This window comes from Varanus komodoensis, unplaced genomic scaffold (genome assembly GCF_004798865.1).
Source record: "Varanus komodoensis strain SLA01 unplaced genomic scaffold, ASM479886v1 scaffold46_1, whole genome shotgun sequence".
Lineage (NCBI taxonomy): Eukaryota > Metazoa > Chordata > Lepidosauria > Squamata > Varanidae > Varanus > Varanus komodoensis.
In genome coordinates this window covers 346,452-366,631 of record NW_025336043.1, presented here as the reverse complement: position 1 = coordinate 366,631, position 20,180 = coordinate 346,452, and the positions used below count along the sequence as shown (strand labels likewise).

Below are 20,180 nucleotides of genomic sequence, written 5' to 3'. Positions count from 1 at the left end.
GGGGGGGGGGGCGCCCGGAGACCCAGGGGCCTGGCGCACCTGCCCCCTGCTGTGCAACCGGGAGGAGGTCGGGCGCCTTGCGAGTCTGGCCAGGGACGCGGCTGGGCAGGCCTTCCGCAAACCCGGCGCAGGCTGGGGCGCTCCCGCGGCCGGGCTCGCTGCTTCCCCGTCCCCAGAGCGCACGCGGGGAGACGCGGCTCCGCACCGGCTCGCTCCTCCGCGGGCTGATGCTGCAGCGCCAGGCACCGCGTGGGGCGCAGGCGGGAGCACGGGTTCTGCGGGCTGGGCGCGGGCTTGTCCGTGCCCGCTGCTCCCGGCGGCCGCCTCCCGAGTGACGCCTTGCTCACGGGAAGCGCCGGGCACACGGTCTGCGCAGCTCGGCCTGACCGGCGGAGCAGCCCCCCGCCCCGCGGCCCCCACGTTTCACAACCTCCGCTGGGGAAAGGCACGGCTTGGGGCATCTCTGTGTGGGGCAGCTCTGCCCTGCTTGAGCCTCGACCTCCCCACAAGGACGAACCGGGGCAGAAGTGCCCGGAGATGGGCAGGCAGTCCCCGCTGCGCCCTCGCCCGACGCCTGCGCCCTTCAGGGGGAGGACGCGTAGAACTGCCCGGAGGGGAGTGTGCCGGGGCACGAAGGGGCCGAAGCAGCTTTAGGGGCTCAGTTTCCTGCATTAAGATTTGCTGTGGCTGCCGCCTCTGGTGGGACCTTTCCGAGGTCCATCTCTGGCAGGGATCAGCCAGGGGTTCCTGGGGGGCCAACGGCCGGACTTCCCAGCATCACCGTTGTGGTCGTGAGGCCCGTGCCCTGCATCTCACGAGGACCGAGGATGCCGAGATCTCCCGTTCTGTCCTGCCCAGGGATGGCTCTCTGGCTCAGCTGTTCAAGGGGCTGCACCCCATCTTGCCCGCCACATTTCAGACCTCACATGCAGGCATTTTCTCCTCACTGGGGCCAGACTTGGGGGCTTGCACGGCGCTTGCACGGCGCTGAGAACTCCAGGGAGGACGGCCCTCTCTGCCCCCTCCGGGGAAGGCCAGCTCAGCCCGGCAGGGCGCGAGCACCGGGCCGGCCGTGTGGTGGGGCTGGGCCATGGCGGCGGCACCGGTGGGCCAAGCAGTGCCCACCAGCCCTCCCTTTGTCGCCCCCCAGGCTCCCCTCACCGCTTGCTGAAGTACTTCGAAATGCCCGGAGTCACCAACTACACGGCCATGGCACTGAGCCCGGACAGCGCCACCCTGTACGTGGGGGCCCGGGAGGTGCTGCTCGCCCTCGACACCAGCTCCTTCCCCCCCGGACCACAGCACCAGCGCGTGAGTGCCAGGCCCCTCCCCTGCCAGCGCTGCGCGCGAACCGTTGCAGCCGGCACCACTGGCTGGCCCGCAGTCGGCTGGGCAGCAGGTCCTGCCGGTCCCGGCACCGGCCCGTGTGGGTGGCCCCTCGGCACGGGCAGCAGGGCAAGTTCAGTGCCCCCGGCCTGGCCGGGGGAGAGCAGTAAGGGGAGTGGGAGCTTGCTAAGCTCTCATTTTAAAGCGAATTTACCCAATTTTGCACGATCCTATTAGTGTGCAAATTCAGCCTTCTCCAAATGTCTCAGCGGCGTTCTCAGAACAAAAAGTGTATACAAAATTGTGTGTGTGTGTGTAGTGGGCAAAGATGCCTATCTTATTTTAGGAGTGTGCGTAGAAGTGCTTAAAAGTACTTTTAAAAGAGAGCGATCCTCATTGTCAGGATGGATGAAACAAGAGCAGTGAAAGGAGCGGCTGCGATGAAGTCGGGGTGCCCGTCCCTCACCCACCCCTTCGCGCAGTGCTTGGCTTTAGGTGCTGCATGTGGCAGCCGGAGAGTTTTGACTTTTAACAAAAACCTGTGTGGCCAAAACTGCCAGATGGGAATGAACGAACTTCTAGCAGCCAGAGAAGGTCTGAGCCTCCGTTCTCTTGACCCAGCTGCTGCCCCTACAGTGGGAGCTGGCTGAGAGTGCCCTCGAGGCACAGGGATGCTTCGCCTGGAGGGCGGCCGCTTTGTGGTCAGGAGATGTCCTGCGTACCCAGCCCTGGTGTGGGCACAACCGGCCAGGCACCGCTGCGCCCGGCAGTCTGCCAGGCGAGGTGGGCCCCCTGCAGGGAGGAGAGAGGCCCGCGGGGGTGCCGGCGGAGGGCTGCTGGGCTGGAGCCAAGCTGCACCGGGGCGAGTCGCTGTCCCTGTGCCTAGCTGCCGGGCGGTGATTTTGCTAAAAGCCGGGCCGGAGGCCTTGGGGCGGCTGCCCGGCCCCCACTAAGCGCCCCTCCCTTCCCTGCAGCTGCTGTGGGGTGCGGAAGAGGAGAAGAAGCGGCAGTGCATCTTCAAGGGCAAGGACCCCCAGGTGAGGGCTGCTTCTGCACCGCCTGTGCACGGGGGGAGGCAGCTCTGCTGGCCGGGCTCCACACGGCCGGCTGTGGGCTTGGAGGCTTGGCTTGGGGGCTGGCTGTGCGGAGCACGGGACGCTCCCAGAGCTACAGGCTGGCCCAATGGCTCTCCGTCCCTTGCAGAGAGACTGCCACAACTACATCAAGATCCTGCTGCAGATGAACAGCACCCACCTGTACACCTGCGGGACCAGCGCCTTCAGCCCCACCTGCACCTACATCGTGAGGACTGGGAGGGCCCTGGCGGCGTGACTGGCCCGTGCACCGGCTGGGCCGTGCCACAAAACGTTTGGGTGGGATCGCCAGCCCAGCCCAGCCATCCCGAAGTGAGGCCCCTCCCTCCTGCTTTGACGGCAGCTGGATGTGGCTTGCCGGGGGTTCCGCAGCCTCCCTGGGAGGCTCCCAGGGGAAGGCAGAGCCGCTGGCTGGGCAGGGCCCTGCGTGCCGGGGCAGCCGCTGGCCTGTGGAGGCAAGCACCTTGCGCCGCTCCGTGCTGAGCCGGCTGAAGCGCCTTGGGCTCCGGCTGCAAGCCCATGCCAGCCTGGCCCAGCAGCTTCCAGTTTGCTCCCTGCCCCCCTCAGCCCCGCTTGCAGCCGGAGCGCTGGAGCCCTTTTCAGAGGTGCTCCCGGGGGCCACACGCCAGAGGTGGCCAGAAGCCCGACATGGACTGGTTTCGGGCCCCTCTGCTAGCAGCTGCGCTTTCAGAGGGGCATTTCCGCTTTTTAGGATGGTGGGAAAGCAACCCGAAGTCAGTAAGCTCCCTCCTCGGCAACCCCAGGCTCACCGGGGCCCCGGGAAGGCAGGGGCTGGCCTGGTGCCGGAGCTCCTGCCCGAGAAAATGAGCAGCTGGCATGTGCCGTCCAGGCCAGCCTTCTGTTTGTGCAGCGGCTGCCCTGCGGTCCAGGGGGTGGCCCTGGGCAGGCCCACAGGCGGCGCCCGGTGTGAGGAGACGGCTCGGGGCAGGGGCCTCCGCGCCACGCTGCCTCCGTCCTCAGCCAAGCCGCGCTGTCCTGCACTGGGGGCCGGCCTTCCTCGCCCGTTGGCGCAAGTGTCGGCATCCTCCTTGGGAATCGGGCCCGCAGCCTGGTGCCCTCATTGTGGCATCTCCCCCACAGCACATCCCAGACTTCAGTCTGGCCCAAGAGCCTTCCGGGAAGGTGCTGCTGGAGGACGGGAAGGGGCGCTGCCCCTTTGATCCGGAGTACAAGTCCACGGCCATCATCGTAGGTAAGAGGTGCCCGGGCCGGGGGCGGGGGGGCAGTCTGTGGGGCTTGTGGCGAAGGAGCCACGAGATTTGGGTGCTGCAGGACCAGCAGGTGGGCGAGTGGTGGGACACCCCATCCCGCCATCTCCGGCTACGCGGGCAGCTGGGCCTCCGCCGGGGGAGGCCGTTGCTCTCCTGGGCGGCACGGGGCAGGCAGCAGGTTGGGCGACCCCGTCAGCGCCCTGCCCCGGCCGTGACGGGCGCGCCCTTGCAGATGGCGAACTGTACACGGGGACGGTGAGCAACTTCCAGGGCAGTGAGCCAACCATCTTCCGAAGCCATGGCAGCCGCCCGGCCATCAAGACGGAGGTCTCCCTCAACTGGCTGCAAGGTGTGTGGAGCCGGGATGGGCCGCAGGTGGGCGGTGCCGTTGCGTGGCCCTTTGGCTCAGCCCGTCAGGCCAAGCGGGCCTTGCACTCTGGGGCAGCGAAACCTGCTCTGGGGCTCCTGGTGTCCTGCGGTGGCTCAGTCGCAGCTTCGGGATGTGTTGTCCCACATGGAAAATGTGTGCGAGAAACCACCTGGCAAAGGATGCTTGCGAGCTCCATTCCAGTGGGGGTGGGACAAGCTCTGTCATTCCAGGCCTTAAAGTAGGCACGGAGGACCTCTTTGCTTGCTGATGCCTCTCCGGATTCCAAGCATTTCATTTGGGGTACAGCCTGGGGGGCAGAGGGGTTTGGTGAGCCCTGCCTGTTGGGTTGAGCATTGTTTTAATGCTGCTGCCATTTAAGAGTATTGCAATTGTAGGATTGTTTTAATGGTGCTGTATTTATATCTTGTTATAAATGATGTTGTGTATTTTTATAAGCTGCCTCGCAAGAAAAAATCTAAGAGGTAAGATGTTGTTGTTGCTAGTTGCGAAGTCGTGTCTGACCCTTCACAACCCCATGGACAACATTCCTCCAGGCCTTCCTGTCCTCCACCATCCCCTGGAGTCCACCTCAGCTCACGCCGACTGTTTCAGTGACTCCATCCAACCACCTCATCCTCTGCCGTCCCCTTCTCCTTTTGCCATCCATTGTTCCCAGCATTGGGCTCTTCTCCAGGGAGTCCGTCCTTCTCGTTAGGTGGCCAAAGTATTTGAGTTTCATCTTCAGCATCTGGCCTTCTTTTTATTTTTTTTAATAAATTTTATTGTTTTCTCTACAATCTAACTTTAAAAACAATGGTTATTTAAGACATCAGATATCTTCCTCATTTTAACAGTCGGTAGTCATATTCAGATCTACACATAGTCCCGTTTCTCTAACTGATAGTAAAAAGAGTTCCAAATTTGGTAGAGATATGCATCCTCCTTTTCCTTCAGAGACAAGATCGATCTGTCCCTTTCCATGCAGTCCAAAATCCTTTTTAAGATCAGCTCTTCAGTGTGTGGCTCTTCACTCCTCCCATAGTGAGCAAATAAAATCCTTGCCACAGTAATTACATGTAAGAACAAATATATGGTCTATTTATCAATATCATTAAGAATAATATATAATAGAAAAAAGAGAAAAGTCTTCAGGTTTAAATTTGTGTTTAGATTTCCAACATCTAATTGACATATTTGAAAACATTTTTACTAATCTTAGCAATAAGAACTATCTATAAGTCATTTATGTCTATCTATCTAACTATAAAACTTTTATATAGGTTTTCTTTATGTGAAGTTACTAAGATTACCTTAATATTTCTTTCCCACAATAAGAACTATCTATAAGTCATTTATGTCTATCTATCTAACTATAAAACTTTTATATAGGTTTTCTTTATGTGAAGTTACTAAGATTACCTTAATATTTCTTTCCCACAACTGTTACCGTTTCTATAACTCCATGTTATGTCCAACATTTTATGCCTTTATTATCATTTCCTTAACTCATTTGTCTTTCACTTTTATACCCAAAAAGAAGTTATACAATCCTTTAATCATTCTTTCATCCAATGTTGAAATCATTTAATCAAATGTTACTAATTCCTTTATAAGATTATATATCTTAACATATCTCGATCATATTTGAACTTTATGCCACCAAGAAATGTCATTACCCTTACCGCATATAAGCATGCCATCCCATTTATAAATCATATACTTCAAGATATAAAATTCCCTTAGAATTATCCATTCTCCCTCGGAAATTTATGACTTCTAACATAGCTTGACTCTATAAACCAGGTCAGATTGTTTATCAGTCTCTTCTTTTTCCGATACAAGAGCATGTGTTAGCATAATGTTTATTAAACCATTTAGGTTTTCGGTTTTTGCTTCTAGTTTGTTCTGAAATCTCTCCAATATGGCAACTGAATCCCATAATGACTTATTTGTTTGTGTTAGTTGTTGCTTCTCTTGAGCCATCTTTTCAATTTTCTCTTCAAAAACTTCAGCCTTCTTTTTCACTTGTATCTTTTCTTCATTTTGTTTTATTTTAATACCAGAACCTGCAAGTTGATTCATTATCTTCAAGACATAGCTATCCAATTTATCCAGCCTTTCCTTTTGTTCCAAAGCAAATTCTTGCATAGTGTTTTGCACAGACTCTTGAGATGCTTGTATTGCCAAAAGTGTTGTTTGTAAGCCTTGAGAAGCAGACATAGGTGCCAAAGATGATAGGTGAATTTTATCCATGATGAAAGTAAAAGGTTTAATTAAAACAGTTTTTTAAATAACCTGTTGTGGTACTAAATAGCCACTAAATAGCAGCAAAAAATCACAAAGAGAGGAAAATAAGGGATTTTTTTTTTTTTTTTTTTTAGCAAACAATGTATCTGTTAAAGAACAAAATGACCACAGGGGTGGCAGCAAAAGTTATTTGTTAGTATAACAAAGACAAAAAGATCTTCAACCGTACAGGAGCTGGAAAAATCAGATCGCCATGACTCTGAAAGGGAAAATGAAAGAAAGAAAGCTTTTTCTACCAATTAATGTACGATAAGTTCAAATTTAATTCTTTGGCCTTGGAGAAATTAAACATAGAAAAAATCTCTTCCCTTCCAAGTCTCAAATTTCCCCAGTTTCACTTAATCTCCCCTCGATTTGTCGCTCAGCCAAAGGGCCTTTCTTTTGTTATTCAGATTGATGGTTATTTCACAGGTTCTTTCAGGGGCAGTATTTTGAAAGGTTTAATTGCTCACCCAGCAGGTCCAATGGCTATTAATCCTGCACAGCTTGTGAGGGGAGGGTACACCCCTCTCTCTCCATTCACTGAGATTTCTCCCGAATTTCTCCTGGGGGTGGGGGACTGCTGCCCCCCACCAGGCAGAAGTATGCTCGGGCTACTAATCCCTGCCCCGACAGGGCCCCCTGTAGAACGGATTTCGACATGGAGAACGGAGTCCCCGTTCTCCACAGCCGTCTCGCCGCGACATCAACCGGAAGTCCGTATCTGGCCTTCTAAAGCGCAGTCAGGGTTGATCTCCTCCAAGATTGACTGGTCTGATCGCCTTGCAGTCCAAGGGACTCGCAGGAGTCTCCTCCAGCACCACAATTCAAAGGCCTCAATTCTTCAGTGCTCAGCCTTCCTTATTTTATTTATTTATTTATTTATTAAAACATTTTTATGCCGCCCCATTCGCCGAAGCCTCGGGGCGGCTTACAACAATAAATTAATATAAACATTAAATGGTCCAGCTTTTACAGCCATACATTGCAACTGGAAAAACCATAGCCTTGACTATACGCACTTTTGTCGGCAGGGTGATGTCTCTGCTTTTTAGTATGCTGTCTAGATTTGCTATAGCTTTCTTCCCAAGGAGCAAGCATCTTTTAATTTCTTGGCTGCAGTCACCGTCTGCGTTGATCTTGGAGCCCAGGAAAATAAAATCTGTCACTGCCTCCATTTTTCCCCATCTATCAGCTTGAATACTGTCGCCTCCACTAGCTTTGTTGTTGCTCAGACTTCTGAAGGCCCATTTGACTTCACATTCCAGGATGTCTCGCTTGAGGTCAGTGACCACCCCATCGTGGTTATCAGGGACGTTAAGGTCTTTCTTGTACAGTTCTTCTGTGTAATCTTGCCATCTCTTCTTTATCTTTTCTGCTGCTGTTAGGTTTTGGTCCTTTACCTTGCTCATCTTTGCATGAAATGTTCCATTCATATCTCCAATTTCTTGAAGAGAGCTCTAGTCTTTCCAATTCTATTGTTTGCTTCTATTTCTTTGCACTGTTCATTTAAGAAGGCATTCTTATCTCTTCTAGCTATTCTCTGGAATTCTGCATTCAATTGGGTGTATCTTTCTCTTTCTCCCTTGCCTTTCGCTTCCCTTCTTTCCTCAGCTATTTGTAAAGCTTCCTCAGACAGCCATTTTGCTTTCTTGCATTTCTTTTTCTTTGGGATGGTTTTAGTTGCTATCTCCTGTACAATGTTGCGAACCTCCGTCCACAGTTCTTCAGGCACTCTATCAGATCTAATTCCTTAAATCTATTTGTCACCTCTACTGTATATTCATCAGGAATATAATTTCGGTCATACCTGAGTGGCCTAGTGCTTTTCCCTACTTTCTTCAATTTAAGCCTAAATTTTGCAACAAGAAGCTCATGATCTGAGCCACAGTCGGCTTCTGGTCTTGTTTTACTGCCTGTATAGAGTTTCTCCATCTTTGGCTGCAGAGCACATAGTCAATCTGATTTCTGTGTTGACTGTCTGGTGATGTCCATGTGTAGAGTCATCTCTTGGGATTCTGGAAAAGAGTGTTTGCTATGACCATCCTGACAAAATTCTACCAGCCTGTGCCCTGCTTCATTTTGTACTCCAAGGCCAAACTTGCCTGTTATTCCGGTTATCTTTTGGTTTCTTACTTTAGCATTCCAATCCCCCATGATGAGGACATCATTTTTTGGTGTTAATTCTAGAAGGTGTTGTAGGCCGTCATAGAACCGGTCAACTTCAGCCTCTTCAGCACCAGTGGTTGGGGCATAGACTTGGACTACTGTGATGTTGAATGGTTCACCTTGGTTTCGAACTGAGATCATTCTGACATTTTGGAGATTGTATCCCAGTACTGCTTTTCCTACTCTTTTATTGACTATGAAGGCTACTCCATTTCTTCTGAGGGATTCTTGCCCGCAGTAGTATACCTGATGGTCATTTGAATTAAATTCACCCATTCCTGTCCATTTTAGTTCACTGATTCCTAAGATGTCGATGTTCAGTCTTGTCATCTCTTGTTTGACCACATCCAGCTTGCCTTGATTCATGGATCTCACATTCCAGGTTCCTATGGAGTATAGATCTTTGCAGCATCGGACTCTCCTTTCACCACCAGATGCATCTGCAACTGAGTGTCCTTTCGGGTTTGACCCAGTCGCTTCATTCTTTCTGGCGCTACTAGTACTAGCCCTCTGCTCTTCCCCAGTAGCACACTGGACACCTTCCGACCTGAGGGGCTCATCTTCCGGCGTCATATCTCTTTGCCTGTTGATACTGTCCATGGGGTTTTCATGGCAAGGGTGCTGGAGTGGGTTGCCATTTCCTTCTCCCGTGGATCACCTTTTGTCAGAGCTCTGTGCTATGACCTTTCTGTCTTGGGTGCCCCTGCACAGCTTAGCTCATAGCGTCTTTGAGCCCCTTTGCCATGGCAAGGCAGTGATCCATGAAGGGGAGGCGAGAGGTACATTTAGTATCTAAAATGGGAAAAATAAGTGGGCTGGATCCATAAAGCATGGAGGGGTTGCGGCAGTGCATGTTTTGGTGTGGAAGTGTGTCCCCCGCCTCCTGTCCACCTCTTGCGCACCCACAACTACTCTCTGAGTGGTTGTTTTTGCTGGTTCAGCTAATGCAAATGTTACGGCAGGCTTGGAATCCTGAAACTTAGATGGTGTCGCTGTTGCTGCTTTTGTGGGTAAATAACGTAAGAAAAGGGGATAGAGGTGAGCGAAGCTTCCAGCTGTAGGGAAAAAGGCGGGTGGAAAGCAGCAGGTGTGGGAAGAAGGCGGTGGGAGAGGCGAGAGGGGACAGGCAGCGGAGGAAGCAAAGGGGTGGACGCAGGTGGCATTCGCCACACGCGTCACAGAACTCGGGACCTGCCCTCTCTGGGCTCTTAGGGGATCTGTGAAGGGGATTTGTAGGCGCCTGGAATCAATGGGGTTTGGGCCGGTTCTGGCCTCGCATGCTGCCATTGGCAACATGCCCAGCCGGACTGGGCTGGACTCTCGTTTGGGTGAATGGGACGGAGAGGAAGGCAGGCAGGCAGGTTCTCACCTGCATACCTTTTCGGCCCAGACCCCCTCTTCATGGGCTCAGCCTACCTGCGTGAGAGTCTCCCAGCCAGCAGCCCCCCCAGGGACGATGACAAGGTGTACTTCTTCTTCAGCGAGAGTGGCAAGGAGTTCAATTTCTTTGAGGACACCATCGTGTCACGCATTGCACGGGTGTGCAAGGTGAGGGGACCCTTGGCGGACGAGCTCCGTGACTGTTGCCCCACCTCAGCTGGGTGCCGCCTCCTCTGTGGCCCAGCGGTCACTCTGCCGTGTTCGTTAGCTGACCTGGCCGCCCAGATGGCAGCCCGGGATGGTCGGCTGGCCTGATCTTGGAAAGGCGCTCCCCAAAACCACGCTGCTGTCCCAGAGAGGAAATCCACCCCTGTCAGGCGTGAGCTGGGTTCCCACACTCACTTCGTGTGCCGTGTCAGTGCTGGGAGCCAAGTGGCTTAGGGGCACAGCCGCGTACTTCGACTCACAGAACCGAGGAAGGGGGTCCCCGAGCGTGTGGCTCAGTCCAGGCATGGCTCCCCTGCGGAGGGAGAGCTTCCGCGCTGCTCTTTCACGATCCAGACCTGGCTTTCTCCCGAGCTGTCTTAATTGGAAAATAATGCCAGCACCTAGAAAGGAGGGGAGGGACCACCTTTATGGTTGTTGCTAAAGAAATGGGAGTTGGACGCCTGTGCAGCACCCCGGCAGAGCACCCCGACAACTGCCCAGAGACTCCCCTCTGCCCCCTCCACCGGGCAGGGGGCTCAAAGTGCCTCTCCCTTGCCAGCTTGTCCTCAAAGGTTGGGGTGAAGAGAAAGTCCTCCCTCGGGGGCTTTGGCTGGGGCAGAAAGGAGCTGTGGGTACTGGCTCCCCGCCCTGGCCTGGGATCGTTGCTGCTCAGTTTGAAATCCATGGGGGCTGCAGCTTTGGGGGATGCAGCTCTGGACCTGCACCGAAGGATCGCGGTGCATCTCTGGGGGCCCCTGACGCGTTCAGCTGCAAACCAAGCCCGCTTCCTGGATGAACTGGAGGGGGCAGGCATCGCCCTGAGGCGCCTGCGTGGGCACTGGAGCGTCTCCCTCGGGGACTCCGGGGCCGCGCTGCCGCTCACCCTCTCCCCTGCCAGGGCGACGTGGGGGGCGAGCGTGTGCTGCAGCGGCGCTGGACAACCTTCCTGAAGGCCCAGCTGCTGTGCGCGCCGCCCGAGGGCGGCTTCCCCTTCAACGTGCTGCAGGACATCTTCGTGCTGACTCCCGGCGGGCACTGGCCCCAGACCACCTTCTACGGCGTCTTCACCTCGCAGTGGTGAGCTCCGTGCACGTCCGACGGGCCTTGCCCAGCTCCGGAGGGCCGGGCGGCCCCCCGTCGGTGGTGGTGCCTGGAAGAGGGGCTGGTGGGGGGGCGCTGGTGCCCGTCGTGACTCCGGCCTCTCCCCCAGGGGCCGGAGGGGAGCCGCAGTGTGCGCCTTCCCCGTGGCGGATGTGAGGCAAGCCTTCAACGGGCTCTACAAGGAGGTCAATCGGGAGACCCAGCAGTGGTACACGGACACCCGCCCCGTGATGGAGCCGCGGCCGGGAGCGGTACGCCCAAGCCCGTTCCCCCCGTCCCACAGCCGCCTGGACGGCACGACGGGCCCCGGGCAAAGCTGTGTCCCGGGGCCCCGCGACGACGACAGCTATGGCTCACTCTGGACGTCTTCCCGTTTTCCAAGGGTTAACATACACGGCTTAGCATGGGGCCCGCGGGCGTCGAGACGGGCCTGCCTCGCCCCGGGGCTTCCGCCGCCAAGGGACCGGCTGGTTGCGCCCTCGGCGGGCCGGTCCTGAGCACCCCTTTCACGACGTCTCCCCGCAGTGCATCGGCAGCCGTGCGCACCAGATGAAGATCAGCTCTTCCCTGCAGATGCCCGACCGGGTGCTCAACTACCTCAAGGACCACTTCCTGATGAACAGCGCTGTGCGCAGCCACCCCCTGCTCCTGTGCAGCCGCTCCCGCTGCCGGCAGATCAGTGTGCAGCGTGTCCAGGGCCTGCACCGTGCCTACGACGTCCTGTTCCTGGGCACGGGCAAGTGGCAGGCACCTTCCCCTCCCCGGGCCCGGCTCCGGAAGGCAGCTGGGCTGACGAGGCCGCTTTGGGGGCCAGTCCCTGGGGCGGGGGCAAGCGGTTCCTCAGACCTGCCACACGCCAGGGGCTCCTTCCGAGACATCCTGTCCAGACGCGAGAGTCTTTCCTCTTGTGGCTCCTTCCTTTGGCAGCCACACAGTTTCTCGCACTCGTGGTGGCATCGTGCAGAAAGTCATGGCACCCTGCGGCCAGATCATGACCGCCCAGCTCAGCCCCCTTCCCTCCGGCTCGTGTGGCAAGGCAGTTGCTGGAAACAGGCGACCATGCGCTCCGACAACTCATGGGAACCCTGGGATACCAAAGCGTGCCAGCTTGGCTTTGTGAAATTTGCGCCGCCCTGCATAGACGTCTCTCGCTGACATGGCATGGACTGCTCCTTCTGGGGAAGAAGCCAGCCCAATTCCCCGGAAGGCGCTTCCTCCTGGCCTAGGATGAAGGTTGGGACAGTGCGCCCTTCTCGCCTCCAGAGGGGTGCACCAGGTTAGGGTTTGGATTACAAAAACACGGGGTCCTGGCAAGATTTTCAGGGTTGGAATGTGTTTAGAATGGGCAGAAATGATGAGCTGTGCAGAAAAGGCTACGCAAGGAAGGTTTTTCCAAAATTGCCCTATTTTGAGTGAAAATTTAGCCCCATTATTAGGGCTAGGAGTGTGCACCTGGTTATGGTTAGGATTACAAAAATGAGGTGTCCTGGCCTGATTTTGATGGTTGGAATGTATTTAGAATGGGCAGAAATGATGAGCTGTGCAGAGAAAGGTACTCAGGAATGCTTTTCCAAAATCACCCTCTTTTCAATGGCATTTTAGCGCTCCAGACTTCCCCAAGTGGGCACTTGTTCCCTTCCTTCACTCCCTGCCAGCACAGCTGACGGTTGGGGCTGATGAGGTGGTAATCCAAAACATCTGGCGGGTGAAGGTGTCTGGCCTCAGCGGATCCAAAGGAAAAGCTGCAGCTGCCTTAGGCTGAGTGCCAAAAGTCTCAGAACTGCAGAGTTCCACTGCTTTCGCTCCCTCGTTCCGCGGCCGGCTTGCTCGGTCCGGCTGCCACTGCCGCCCGCTCACTGGCCGCCCCGATGCTTTGCAGACGACGGCTGGCTGCAGAAGGCGGTGGTCACAAGGAAGGCGGCCCACGTCGTCGAGGAGATCCAGCTGTTCCCTGCCGGGCAGCCTGTTCTCGAGCTGCTGCTGGATGATACCCAGGCAAGCAGGGAGAGGCCGGGCAGTCCCTTTCTCGGGGGCGGGGGGGAGCATCCCAGACACACCAAGTGGGCCACCAAGGGGCCACCTGGTGGGTGGGGGCCCCTCACCCCCCACTGTGCCGCTCAGCAGAGCCAGCGAGAGGCTTGGAGCGACAGCCCCCAGCTGGTGCCTCCACCCGCCCCTCCCGCGGCTGTGCAGGAGCACCAGGCCAACGCTGGACGGGCATGCGTGCCCTGCCTCCTGTCCTGGCTGGGACTCCCGCCTTCTCTAGCAAGGCTGGGGGGATGCTCTGGGGGGCTGGGCAGGCGCTGCCGGGGAGCACCACCCGCCCAGAATGGCGTGCGGCAGTGCGGGGGGGCCTGGGCCCGGCGCCCCCTGCGCAGAACGTCCCCTGCCCATCCTCTCCTGCCCCCGCAGGGCCTGATCTATGCCGCCTCCTACGCCGTGCTGGCCCAGGTGCCGGTGGCCAACTGCACCCAGCACCGGAGCTGCGCCGAGTGCATCCTGGCCCGCGACCCACACTGCGCCTGGAGTGCGGGGGCCTGCCGGCCCTCCACCCGTGCCCACCTGCGGCCGCTGCAGCAGCAGGAGCAGCAGCCCCTGACGTGAGTGCTTGCGCCCGGGCCCTGGGGCATGGGCCCTGAGCCCGGCCCCTGCCTCCAGCCCGCTCCTCCGTCTCCCAACAGGCCCTGGCTGCAGGACGTCGACGGAGGCGATGCGCTGCGGCTTTGCCAGAGCAGCCGCGGGGAACCTGGCCCCTCCGCAGAAGAGGACGCCCCGTGCCAGCGCCTGGCGCTGCCCCCACACGCCATGAGGCGGCTGCCCTGCCCTCGGCTATCCAACGTGGCCTCCCAGCACTGGGTGCGCGCTGGCGGCTCGCTCAACAGCTCCCTGCTGGTGCTGCCCGGAGGAGAGCTGCTGCTGGTGGGCCTGCCGGGGCAGACGGGGCGCTACGAGTGCTGGTCCCAGGAGGGCCACTTCCGGCGCCGGACGGCCAGCTTCTGCGTGGAGCTTGAGGCGGTGCAGCTCGCGCCGGCCCGGGATCCGCTGGAGACCATCAGCGCGTCCAGGAGCGCCTCGCCCGGGGCGGCTGGGGAGCCATCGGCCCTGCTGGAGGGCAAGAGCTACTGGACGGAGTTCGTGGTCCTGTGCGTGCTCTTCAGCGGCACCCTGGCCCTGCTGGCCAGCCTGCTGCTGCACCGGCACCGCGGAACCTTCCTCCGGCAGGGCCCGTGCGGCCTGGGGGAAGCGCCCAAGGCCCAGCCGCCCGCGGAGAGCCTGCCCCTCAACGGCACTGGTGCGCCCGGCGCCCTCCCGGACCACAGGGGCTACCAGGCGCTGCAGGAGAGCCGGGGGCTGGGCCCCCCGCTACAGCTCGGCCCCGGCATGGCCTTCCTGGACTCCGGCCAGTGCCCCCTCAGCATCTGCGCCAGCTTTGTGGAGGTCCGGGCCCCCTCCCAGCGGCCACGCGTGCGCCTCGGCTCTGAGATCCGGGACTCCGTGGTATGAGTCTGCACTGCGCCTCCGGAGGCACCGGGGAGCGCAGAGGCCTCCCCGCCAGGCATACCCCGGCAGTGGCAAGAAAGGGTGCGGCCTAGCCTGGCAGACCACCCGGCCATACGATCCACCCTGCCAGAGCCCATTCTCCCGGGCTGGGGGGCCCACCAGGCAAAGCAGCCCCTTGGTGGAGCAGAAGGCTGGCGGGGCCCTTCTGGAGGCCCCCGGTGCCCTGGCCTGCCTGGATATGGCACCCTCCTGCCGGAGACTCCGACACACCCGGGGACGGTGCGCACGCGGGCGGCCGCAGAAGCACGCATCCTGCACGCGGAGGGGGCTGCTGGGGAAGGCACAGTTGGCGCGCCTGGGCTCCCTGGTACGGCTCGGGCAGAGCACGATTCCCAGGCAAGGCCGTGTGTGCCATGCCTGGAGGTGCCCGGGCCCTCCTTCCACAGCGGAACAGCAGCACCCACCATCCCTGAGCACAGGAGGCGGCCCCTCTGTGGGGGCGCCAGTCTCTCCCGGTTGGACTCCGCTCGGGCTGTGGCCCCGAGCGGCCCCTGGCCCCGCCAGATGCGACAGCCCTGCAGAAAGCTGTGGGCGCCTGCTCCGGGCCAGCTCCGCTCATGCCACCAGCCCACTGCTCCTCCCCTGCCTTGCCGCAGCCCCGGGAGCCACTCCCTTTCGAGGTGGGCCTGCCGAGGGCCGTGGGGCTCCCAGAAGCAGCTGCCTGCAGCCCAGCCAGCTGCCCATCCTCGCTCGGGCTCCCCTCAGGCAGCGTCCCCCACGGCCTCTGCTCACCGGCCCTTTTGGGCTCCTTGCGTCGCACAAGGAAGGGAAGCTTCGGGGAGGCCCAACAGAACTTTTGAAAAAACACTGGAAAACAGACAGAATTAAATCCCATCCTCAACATGCTGAGCTTATCCTTTGTCTCCAAAAAATGGTGAATGGCTTTCTCAAATCTATGTGGCTGACCTGCCCAGAGCTGAGTCCCGGCTTCCTTTCAGCCCGCAGACCGTTCTTTGGCAAGAAGCACTTTATTCCCAACAAAGCAGACAAACCAACAACCCACAGAGGAACAGCCTCTGAGCATGCACAGAGCAGTTTGCTGAACCCAAACCAGACTATTTCCAAGAACTCCCCTTTCCAGCAACCCCGAGCTCTGCCCCCTTGCGTGTGTCTCCCTGGAGAAGGACCGGCCTCCCGGACCCAAGCAGGCCCTCCAGCTGCTTAGCCCTTCTCTCCCGAGGCCACGTGGTGAAGTCCGGGTTGGACCAGACTCCTCTCGCTCCTCTCCCAGGTCCCCTCCTGACACTTTCAAACCTTGCTGGCCCCAAATTCCACCTCCAAAGGGATAAGCGCTCCCTCCTCCCCAGTCTCTGCCCACAGAGCTCACCTGCCAGCCCTCCCCCGAGGGCAGCAGTGCCATCCTGGCCCAGGAAAGCACGCCAAGAACAACAGCTGCTTTTCCTTCCAACACTCCCATCAAACAAGGGCATCGATTTTAGTTTTTCATGTCACAAAAATGCTTCTGCCCATTTCCTCAGCTGCCATCTCTTCCTTTTGGAAAATGCTGCCCTCTCGGTTCATGTCTCCCTAGCAAGAGCCAGGCATGCAAGGGCCCGCACTGCAAGACTGGTTGTCCCACATTGACAAGGCGGAGGTGGGCCGGGCAAGGCAGAGGACTTGGCTGAAACAGGCAACTTAGCGTGGATAAAAAGCATATGCTTAAAGGAATGTAAATACTACAGACTACGAAATAACGAAGCAAAAAACTAATCGGAATGTGAGTGCACCAACTCTGCAGTTCATCTCAGACTGAATCAACCCCTTTACTAGAAACGAGCCTGGCTGAAATCGTCAAGGAAGCCGTGGTGGCCCGAAATCGGCCGAGGCTTGTTTTCATCCCTGGCGCATGCATAAGGCACCCTGGCTCGCTTCCAGAAAGTCCGTTAACCCACCGCCCCAGTTCGCACACACAAGCCACTGCAGCTTGTTTTGATGGTGTGAACCAGGTTGTTGAGTTAAAGGACTGTCTACAGAGATGAACGGGTACCATTTGTCATATATGAGTATTGTCACTGAACCTAGGCATTTTATTTTCACCTGATGGAAAGAAAGTGTGCTGGTCTACCCAAATATCAAGCCTGCATCAGCTGAACAGCCGAAAGGATGCTCCAAAGACACAGTTTTTGTCTTTGCTTCATCTTCAGCCTCTCCCACAAACAGAATGGAGTCAGAAGGAATAAAACTGGAGGGGGAGGGAGGGGGCCCACTTGTCCTGCCTGTGTTAAGGGAGTAAATGTTATGCAAGCCAGTGGAACTTCTTTCCAAGCAGATACGGGGAGGAATTTTGTTCACTTTCAAGTGTTGCGGGAAATATTTTAAAATATTCTTGCTCTAAGTAAGAATATGCAAAATACATACACTTAGGCCAAGAGATGCAAAGCTCACTCCCAGGAGTGAAACTCTGTAAATGCGATTTTATTGAGATGCAAATTAGCATGATTCAGTCATCAGGTTTGTGCCACTGGCCAGTAATTCTGCAGAGTCTCAGCAGGAGGGCAGGCTGCAGCAGGGCCCCAGAGCTGCGCACCCTCCCCAAAAGTGCACACGGCTCAGCTTGACTTCCCCACCCTTCGAAGGCTCCTTGGGGCAGCTTCTTCTGCGGAACGGACCCGCTCCTCCCAGCTCGCTCGCTCGCTCGCTCGCGGCCAGCCCAGCTGAGGGCCTCCCAGGGCACCCCCAACCCCAGGCCTTTTGGTGGCTTCCCAGCTTTTCTGCAGGCCTTCCCCATTTTTAAAAGTGGTCTCCTGGGGCTTAATGATTGGCACGAAAAATTTCATTCCACAACGGACTGGTGCTTCTGGCTCTGCCTCTTGTGCCATTGGCCTGCTCGCCACCGGAGCTTCTCCGAGTGGAACCGGGTGCATGGGCTGCAAGAGGGTCCCTGCACCAGCGCTCGGCGCTAAGGAGAGCATGCCACAGCCCGCCCGTAGCACCAGCGGAGCGCTCGGTCCCTTCTCAAAGGAAACAGTGCCCCACGACAGGCAGGGCTCCAGCTGCAGCTTTTATCCATATAAACGTAGTAACCGAGCAAGGCCGCAACACATCTTGAAAAGTGGCCTTGGAACCCCGGTGACGCCTCTTCCAGCTCTCCTGACTGGAGCTGCAGAACTGACCCCAGCGAGAGACCAGGCTGGGCTCTGCTCCCCGCAGCTGCCCCAGGCAGCTGATCCACGTGGGAAGTGAGAGAAGTCCAGTCTCACGCTGGGAAGGAGCAGCTGCAGAGAGGCGAGTTCCCCCAGCAGACGAGCCCAGGTGGCAAGGGATCCGTGAGGCCGCAGCCAGCTTGCAAGGAGCCGGCCCCGCAGCAGACACCGCAGCCTTTGCAGGACCGGCCTTCCTCCACTGCTGCGGCAAGGCTGGGCGACCTGGAGCCAGTGGCCTGCAGAGTCCAGGTGGGAAGACTGCCAGGAAGACAGAGAGTGCCTTCCCACTCCAGGAGCACTGAGGCCACTTGGGACCCCTGCCACAAAGGCTGTCTTTGCTCCAGCTCCTTGGCAGAAGCAACAACTGCAGGAAAACGGGCCAAAACCACGGCATGGGCACCTCACTGGCCTCGTGCTGCATAAGGGACAGGAGTGCAGTGTGGATGCAGCCCAGCTGGAAGAGGGAGCATTGCCTTTTCCTCAGAGACATGGCGCAGGCGGGTACAATTTGGGACTGAATCATAGCACAATTTTGAAGGAACTAGAAAAGAAAGAGAAAGGCACTTGTTTACCAGCTCCATTGCCAACAGCTCCTCCTGTGGACATGCTTCCTGGAGGCCCTGCTCCACCCCGCCCTCAAGGAACTTGGTCAACCAGGAAGTGCTGCTCAACAAGAAGCAAGTACCTGGTGAAGTCCGGTGATCGGGAAATGATGTGCTGGAATTCAGACAGGTTGATGGTCTCATCTTTGTCTATATCCGACTCTTCCAGGATCTGCAGAAAACGAAGGAGCCAGCTTGGACAAGGCTCATGTCAAGCCAAGGGGACGCAAGAGCAAGTCCCCACTTGGCTGTGAAGTTCATTGGGCAACCTTACTGGTTGGGAGAGGATAAATCAGGAAGGAGGGTCATGTGAGCAATCTTGGGGTCCTTGCAAGGGGCAAAAGAGGTAGGATGTGAATGTCGCAGATGAGAACAGCATGCCCTCTTCACCATCGGGACTCACATTCTGGATGAGCTGGTCCATCTCCACCGAGCTCAGCCGGCTTTCTTCTCCTTCCCCAGTCAGGCAGTTCACCAGATTCTCCAGATCCTTCTTGTCCAGAGTGCCGTCATCATCGAAATCTGGCAGGAGAAAGCAGGAGGAGGCCCATCTCAGACAGTGCCTGCTGAGCTGAAAAGCACTCAGTGACCGGCCACCTCGAAAGGTGGCACCCAGACGCCCCTCAGGGCTTTCTAGAAAGAGAGCTGGGAGGCAGTTGCTCTGTCCACAGACCCCTCCCCCCAGCTGGCACTCACCAAAGATGCGGAAGGCATAGTGCGACTTCACTTCCAGTGTCGCTGAGTCGCTGAAGGCACTCAGCAGGTCCAGGAAATCCTCAAAGGACAGGCTGCCCTCGCCATTGTCCGCCGTGGAGAAAACCTGGCAGATGCGATCCCGGAAGGGGTTTGCCTGAGGATACAAGCAGGAGGGCTAGGGCCTGGAAGAGGGGAGCCCCACTGCTCCGGAGAGAGTGAGCCTCGGCTACCAACCAGGAAGCCACAGTGCTGGGGCCCCACTTGGAGGCCCACCCAGATGCCCGTAAGGACGACGCTCTGCTTTTTCGCAGCTGACTTGCGCCAGGCAATGCAGGGGCAAGGGCCACCTGCTGCCTTTCAGGAGCTGTGAATGCTACGCATTTCCTTCAGACCTCCACTGCTGGCGATACTGCCTGTGGATGATGGGAGCTGTAGCCCAAAGCATCCTGAAATAAGGAGTTGCCGATCCCTCCTTCACCGGCAAGCTAGACCCACAAACCCACGTAGGATGCCGACCGCGCACGGCTGAGGTGGGCTGAGCGCCCCCGGACTCTGCCCCTCCGGCCACGGCCCGGCCGCTCCCGGGCGCCACGTACCCGCAACTCGGGCAGCAGCAGGACCTGGCTCTTGGGGACCCGCTCCTCGAACGCCCTCTCCCGCCGCTCCTTGGGCAGCAGCTCGCTGAACCGTCGGTGCGCCCTGCAAGGGAAACGCGCGGGCGGCTTGGTGCGCGCCTTGCGGAAGCGCCGGCGGCGCCAGGGCGGGGCGGCCTCTGGCCCGGCTGCGCGCAGGCTGCGTCGCCGGCGGCCCTTCGCGAGCGTCCTGCCCGCGCCGCCATGACGCTCTGGTGGCCACCGGAGCGGGCCGTTCCCCGGGCTCCCGCCAGCCATTCCCCGCGGCGCCCGGGCTCCCCGCCAGTACTCACAGCAGGATCTCCGGCTTGCTGAGGAAGGTCAGCTCCTGCAAAGAGGCGAGCGCGAGGTTAGCCCGGGTCCGCGCGCCTCGACCCCCCC

At 57.9% G+C, this 20,180-nt stretch overlaps 3 protein-coding genes across 4 annotated transcripts in view; 2 read left to right on the top strand and 1 right to left on the bottom strand.

Moving 5' to 3' along the window:
- SEMA4B (semaphorin 4B) overlaps positions 1-15,567 on the top strand; it is a 15,920-nt gene extending 353 nt beyond the window's left edge. The window contains exons 2-13 of the mRNA XM_044444854.1: positions 1,151-1,311; positions 2,301-2,363; positions 2,530-2,628; positions 3,522-3,633; positions 3,885-4,001; positions 9,868-10,025; positions 10,963-11,141; positions 11,275-11,416; positions 11,691-11,901; positions 13,045-13,160; positions 13,578-13,732; positions 13,847-15,567. Of these exons, the coding sequence (XP_044300789.1) occupies positions 1,151-1,311; positions 2,301-2,363; positions 2,530-2,628; positions 3,522-3,633; positions 3,885-4,001; positions 9,868-10,025; positions 10,963-11,141; positions 11,275-11,416; positions 11,691-11,901; positions 13,045-13,160; positions 13,578-13,732; positions 13,847-14,669 (2,336 nt within the window). The 3' untranslated portion in view covers positions 14,670-15,567. The remainder of the gene's footprint in view (positions 1-1,150; positions 1,312-2,300; positions 2,364-2,529; positions 2,629-3,521; positions 3,634-3,884; positions 4,002-9,867; positions 10,026-10,962; positions 11,142-11,274; positions 11,417-11,690; positions 11,902-13,044; positions 13,161-13,577; positions 13,733-13,846) is intronic.
- A 1,553-nt stretch (positions 15,568-17,120) lies between these two features.
- CIB1 (calcium and integrin binding 1) overlaps positions 17,121-20,180 on the bottom strand; it is a 3,311-nt gene continuing 251 nt past the window's right edge. The window contains exons 2-7 of the mRNA XM_044444866.1: positions 20,093-20,127; positions 19,764-19,866; positions 19,168-19,321; positions 18,875-18,993; positions 18,555-18,643; positions 17,121-18,410 (exon numbers count right to left, since the gene is read on the bottom strand). Coding sequence (XP_044300801.1) covers positions 18,389-18,410; positions 18,555-18,643; positions 18,875-18,993; positions 19,168-19,321; positions 19,764-19,866; positions 20,093-20,127 — 522 coding nt within the window. The 3' untranslated portion in view covers positions 17,121-18,388. The remainder of the gene's footprint in view (positions 18,411-18,554; positions 18,644-18,874; positions 18,994-19,167; positions 19,322-19,763; positions 19,867-20,092; positions 20,128-20,180) is intronic.
- GDPGP1 (GDP-D-glucose phosphorylase 1) overlaps positions 20,021-20,180 on the top strand; it is a 2,160-nt gene continuing 2,000 nt past the window's right edge. Inside the window, exon 1 of one of the 2 annotated variants that reach the window (XM_044444847.1) lies at positions 20,021-20,119. The gene's annotated coding sequence lies outside the window, so the exon portion shown is untranslated. Of the gene's footprint in view, positions 20,149-20,180 lie in introns of both variants that reach the window. The other variant, XM_044444846.1, reaches the window with a different exon arrangement.